Source organism: Pteronotus mesoamericanus, unplaced genomic scaffold, assembly GCF_021234165.1.
Source record: "Pteronotus mesoamericanus isolate MK-2021 breed Mesoamerican mustached bat unplaced genomic scaffold, CSHL_Meso_final contig_73, whole genome shotgun sequence".
NCBI lineage: Eukaryota > Metazoa > Chordata > Mammalia > Chiroptera > Mormoopidae > Pteronotus > Pteronotus mesoamericanus.
The window spans coordinates 18,800,256-18,806,621 of record NW_026555245.1 but is presented as its reverse complement, the minus strand read 5'-3'; the positions used below and the strand labels follow the sequence as shown (position 1 = coordinate 18,806,621).

The 6,366-nt window shown below is 39.2% G+C and overlaps 1 protein-coding gene across 7 annotated transcripts in view; it reads right to left on the bottom strand.

Annotated features, from left to right (window-relative positions):
* Window positions 1-1,886: 1,886 nt before the first annotated feature.
* Window positions 1,887-6,366, bottom strand: part of SMARCA2 (SWI/SNF related, matrix associated, actin dependent regulator of chromatin, subfamily a, member 2) — a 160,178-nt gene continuing 155,698 nt past the window's right edge. For all 7 annotated transcript variants that reach the window (XM_054583062.1, XM_054583067.1, XM_054583065.1 and 4 more), the window contains 2 exons: window positions 4,304-4,446; window positions 1,887-2,824 (listed from right to left, as the gene is read on the bottom strand). In XM_054583062.1, the coding sequence (XP_054439037.1) occupies window positions 2,789-2,824; window positions 4,304-4,446 (179 nt within the window). In that variant the 3' untranslated portion in view covers window positions 1,887-2,788. The remainder of the gene's footprint in view (window positions 2,825-4,303; window positions 4,447-6,366) is intronic.

Genomic DNA, 6,366 nt, shown 5'->3' with positions numbered 1-6,366 from the left:
TCTTTAGATTTGTTTGGGAAGTTCTATCTCACTTCTTCAAGCTCACTGATTCTTTCCTTGGCTGTGACCAGTCTAACAAGACTCCCAAACGCACTTTCATTTCTTAGGGCATTTTTTATTTCTAGCATTTCCTTTTGATTCTTTGTTTCCATCTCTCTGCATACATTACCCTTCTGCTCTTGCATGTGTATTTTTTAACTAGAGCCCTTAGCATATTAATCAGTTGTTTTAAATTCCCAGACTGATCATTCCAATATCTCTGTCATAGCTGTGCTTGCCCTGTCTCTTCCCAATATGTTGTCTTTTAATTTGCCTTGTAATTTTTTGTTGTGAGTGGGATATAATAGTGTACTAGGTAAAAAGAATTGAGATAGATTAATGTGAGGTTTTATGTTTGGCTGTGTTCTGTTAATGTAGCTCAAGTGTCAGAGGCTAAAGTTTCTTCTGGTGTCCTTGCCTTTGTATCCTTCGTTGTCTTTGTTTTCCCCAAGAATTTAAAAATGTGACTCGAGATGCATAGTTTTTTCAATTGTGTTATCTTGTTATTATACAGAAGCCCTATTGATGTGGTGGTGAGGGGAAAGGATCTATAGCCTATGATTAAGTCTCAGTCTTTTAGTGAGCTTATGACCCTGGGTTGTGACTGCTACAAGTACGTTTCAGTTTTTTGTTTTTTTTCCCCCTTGGGAGAGATGGGAAGGTTAGAGGATACTGGAGTTAGGTATTTATTGCCCTCTTTCCAGGTCAGTTAGGCTCTGGTAAAACAGTATCTGTTGAGGACAGCCTTGTTCAGAAGAACAAAATATACTGGGCATATTTTAAAACGGCTACTTTCCCCCTTCCTTTGCTGAAAACATGCAGTTTTTTCCCTCCTCTTCACTGTGAGAACCTGGTAGAGCTCGTGGAGGCGAGTGAAGCTCATGAAAGAGTGGGGGCCCTCCTGATACTGGCGCCCCCGGAGTCTATCTCTCAACCTTGTCCCCACTCAGTCTCCAGTCATTCATTGATTAGATTAGGTTTCCCTAGTCTTCTGCTCAGCGGGTCTGCCTGGGTATATCTTCAGTTTGGGGGCAGTGTTCTGTCCTATGACCTCAGTTCTTTGATCTAAGAGCTGTTGATTTTCAGTACGGTCAGCTTTTCTCTTGTGTGGATGGGAAAGATGACTTCTAAGCTCATTCCATGCCAGATCAGAAGCTGGAACTCTCAAGTGCTTTTCTCTGCACGGAAATATTTTAGGTAATTTTTTTTCTTTATACTTTTCTTACTGTCCACATTTTCTATAATGTACTTATGTATTTATTTTGACCAAAAATAAATGTTCTTAGAGAAAAGTTTAAAAAATTAGTTTAATTTCTATTGACTTGGAGTAAAATAAATTAACAAGATTTTCTGACTAGTAAACAGTTTAAACCACGAACAGGGTGGTGTCCAACCCACGGCCCCGGCTGCATACGGCCCAGGAAGGCTATGAGCGCAGCCCAACACAAACTCATAAATTTACTTAAAACTTTTTTTGCTCCTCAGTTTTCATTAGTGTTTATGTATTTAATGTGTGGCCCAAGATAGCTTCTCCTCTTCCAATGTGGCCCGGAAACGTCAAAAGGTTGGACACCTTACAAAATATTGTGGGGGCGGGGGCGCGGTTAGTGTGGCTCAGTCCATGGCAGTATCTCTGCTGTTGTTCAAGTTTAAAGTCACCAAAGTAATAGCCTCCTCTCCCTTGCAACACACCAGGTTCATTTCAGCAGCCTGGCGCTCTCTCTCAGCCTCTTTGTTTTTTTTCTGACCAAATGTTCTGTAGCAAGAACCTGTCCAGCCCTTTGCAAGAAACTATCACTCAGGCACTAGGGTTTCAATCCTCTAGAACTCAAAAACAAGAAGAAACATTTGTTGAGCTAAATTATCTCTTTATTAGGAAAGCACCAACACCACATTCTTGGAAATTACTGGAATTTTATTTGCCTCAGGCTTATGACTTGCAACCAAAGACATTGTGCAAAGAAAGCAAAGATTAAGTACACTTTCGGGAGAAGGAGACGATACACATCAGTAACAGAGGAGATCAGGGTGACAAAAAAAGCCATCCAATGCACTATATAGACTGCAATATTCAATAGCATTTTCAACAAAACCTTTGTTTAATCAAAAGCAAAAAGAAAATTTAAGCAATGTTTACAGTAGACATAAGTCTTATACAATTCAAAAAGCATATTTTTTTTTCAGATCATAGAGCATAAAATGGAAAAATGTCTATGCAGGTGAAGTCTAACTACTGTACATTAATCACCTATTAAAGTTGCTTATATGTACCACAGTGTAAAAAAAACAATACCGAACAAATAAAAATCTTGAAAATTGCCTGATGAAAAATAAAATAACCAGTGACTTTTAATGGCTTCTCCTGGTTATCAGTGCTACAAAAAGACAAAAATCTTCTCATCTGAACAGGTGATAAAACCAGGCACAATCAAACCATTACCAAATTCAACCCACCCATAGAAATATACTATCCACTCACATATTTTCCATCAAAAGCTTTATTTTGTTTGTTTTAATCTTTGAATCTTTGAGGCCCATTTGGTCACAATATGTTACAAATGTGTGTATGTGTGCGTGTTTTTTTACACCATGATATCATATGTTTGTCTGGCACTATCCTAAAGCTAGTTTATAGATGATGATGATATAGAAACAACCCAGGACCCTTATGACAAATGAACTCACTGGGCAGAAATGAGAGGAGGGGAGGAAGGAGTTCAGCTCTACCAAGGAAAAAGTTCTGCGTCAATCACTCATCATCAGTCCCGCTTGCTTCTGACTGTTCCTAAAAGTAAAAAAGGAAGATAAAATGGAACGAGGGTCTAAGAAAAAGAAGACAGAAGCTATCGCGAGGCCATGGTGAAAACAAAGGACATTTTGGAGACAGTTAACCATCCGAGCCTATACATTCTGTGGGAAGATGAAAAGCCACTGCAGAGGGAGCGCTCCTGACTAAAAAGCCAAAGCAACGCCTACCCTCCGTGCCAGTCTCTCACTCTCCTTCACTTTGGCAAGAAAGGTTTCTAGCCAGTAAGTTGTTTTCTTTCCTTTCCTTCCCCCGCCCCGCCCCGCCCCACCCCACGGCTCACCTACTTTACTTCCGAGCATGGCTACAGGTTGTATTTCTTTATTTATTATTTAATTTATTGAGGTGGCATTGGTTAATTAAAGCACACAGGGGACAGCTAATAACTTCTATTCTTAGTGTTATGTTTTTAGAAAAAGTACCATGAGTATGCTGTCTACTCCCTGGCAAGTCTACTAAAGAAAACACAGTATTTCAGTGTGTTTGAAAGTGCTTGCGTCATGGGTTAAGGCTGGGTGAGGTGGGATGTGAATGCTGTAGCTTTTTCGTCAGCCCCAAATGGCCATGTGCTGAAGGAAAATCCAACTAGCATACACACAAAAATGGAAAATTAATGTTCCAGAAAGAAAAAAGTGGGAGGTGGGTGGGAGGGAACTTGAGGTTTTTGGAAAAGTGAATGAAATGGAGGGCCCTTCAGAAGGCAACGTATTAGAAGTTTCTGCTCCCTTGTTGTCCACACAGTCAGGAACAGCGCACTGGACTGAGCTGGGCTATTTCGACCTGAATTCAGCCTCTGCTATCTACTTACATGAGCTGGAGCAAAACACATATAACTGAAGGGTTGATTTATGCGCTATGTTGAGAGCGACATCTATCTCATGATGCTAATAGAAGCACTGAATGTAGCACCATAGAGAAAGAAGGTACTTATTTCGGGGCCTGGCTCCATAGATCTGCCTGAATTTTTCCATTATTAAAAATAACACCTCTAGGTACTTGAAAATTTATCTGTTTTTTGGTATAGTGTTTTAAAAATCAACTCAGACCCAGCACTCTGACATCCTAAGAGCTTTCCTAATTCTTCCATCTAATCCTTATTTCATCTAAACACTGCTATAGACTAGGCACTATGCTGGCTGTTATGGATATAAAATATTAACCGGCCGTGGAGAAAACTTTATCTGTAAGTGAGCAGTGGGAAGATAGGAAAGGGGAAAAGAAATCTTGATTTAGCGGTTTTCATTTTTGAGGACTATTAGAAAAGCAATAAACAAAGACCCAAATTCTTTGCTTTACAGTATGCAGCTCAGTTCACATCCATCAAAAATGAAGTCTCACCAAATCTTTACATTTTCATTGCTAGGTAATAAAGTGAAGAGGTTGGAAAGGACATGGCAAGAGGAGAGGGAAACAGAAGTGGAGCGCTTCCCGGCTCCAGTCAAAGGCAGCTGCACTTACATTTTCATCCTGCTCTTCGTCACTGTCGAAATCGCTCACGACAGGTTTGGCTTTTCCTCGATTTGGCCTTTTCTTGCCTTTTCCTTTGTCCCGAACTTTCTCATCTTTTTTATTGAGCTTGATTTTCACCTTAACAGATTTTGCTATAACAAAAACAAAATAAACCACAATGAGGAATCACGGGGTAATCTTTTCTCAGGTAGATGATGAACCAGAAATCCAGGAATGTCCCGATCATTCTTGATTTACAACACCTGTTTTCCATTGTCCCGTCTGGTTGGCGCTCCCTTTCACTTGCAAACATGTCTCGGTTGGGACAATAAATTACACAGTTGCCTTAAACAGGCAACAAGAGGGACTGAGGTCCCATGGAGGGCAGCTGGACCCTTTCCCTGTCTCCGAACAGCTGAACAGGGATCTTCCTGAAGAGGATAATGAGGGCTGCCCTTTGTACTTCGTGGGAGAGTATAGGCACTTATTTAATAGAACGTGGACATTAAAAAAGAAATTAAATTTAAAGGGTAAAAAAAGACCACTAATTTTACTGTGGAGATAACTTCCAGTGGACTTAAAAAGAAAATTCAAAGAGTTGAACAATACTTTTAACAGCATAAAATGACTCAAAATGGAAAATAAAACGAACAAATGAATATGAAAGCTTCCTTTCTCATCTCTACTCTCTACCCTATTGTTCTCTTTCCAGTAATTATTTCCTGAAAAAAGTATACATTCATGTCTACAAATATATCCATCCCTGTGTGTGTACGATTCTCTATAATTCTACAGAGGAAGAATATAAAGAACGTATGTGCATGCACATAGGCGCTTCATACACTTACCCCAAAGGGGTCTTTATATGCCCACATGCCACACCTTGCTTTTTTATTCAGATAGGTGGGGCATTTCTATGTATCAATCTGAAATTTTTCCATCTAATGGGTACACTATAATGTTTTTTAACCAGTCCCCTGGTGATGGGTGCAAAAGCTCCCGGCTTTTTGCCTCTACAGACAAAGTGCCATGGAGCTATTTGTTGGCATATCTTAGTAGAATTTGGGGGCAGTATGGTGCACATACCCATAGGGTAGGCATCTAACAGCGTTCTGCTAAATCAGCCCCAAGAGACAGCACTCATTCCCACTCTCACAGGGCTATTCGGAAGATGGAAATAAAAATACTTGGAAGTGTTCAAAGTGCTGTAACATAAATATAGGTGTGTATCTCAAAGTATAAAGAAAATGTGTTCCATGGCATTGTTCTAGGACAAGTGTCCATAGAACATCATTTTTAGGATTTGATGATGAAATCACTGAGAATATGAGTCTCTTATTCAAATCAATTTTGCTAAAATATCATGTTTGGTGGATCTCGAGAGGAATAAAATACCTAGGAATAAATTTAACCAAGGAGGAGAACGACCTGGACACTGAAAATGACAAGACATTGATGAAAAACACTGAAGATGCCAATAAAGGGAAATGTATTATAGTTCATGCTCATGAATCGAAAAGATTAACATTGTTAAAATATCCATACTACCCAATGCAATCTACAGATTCGGCATGATCCCCATCCAAATTCCAGTGGTATTTTTCACAGAAATAAAACAGGTAATCCTAAAATGTATATGGAAACACAAGACCCTGTATAGCCAAAGTAATCTGGAGAGAGAAGAACAAAGCTGGAGGCACCATACTCCCTGGTTTTAAACTATTGGGTTGACCAAAAAGTTTATTACATTTTTTCCATACAGTGGCTCTAGTAGTGCCTAGTTGTCTTTAACTTCATTCGAAACAACTTTGTTAGATGGTATTGTGACAGCTGTCGTATCAGTGTGCATTAAAAACAAACTTATCAAAATTGGTGAATTTTTCTCTAACCATTTTAATATTGAAGATGGAAGAAAATACACAACATGTTTTGTGTATTGTGCCTTATGATTTCAAGAAAGGTAAAAATGTAACTGAAATGCAAAAAAAGATTTGTGCAGTGTATGGAGAAGGTGCTGTGACTGAGTGAATATGTCAAAAGTGATTTGCCAAGTTTCTTGGTACTATTGACAA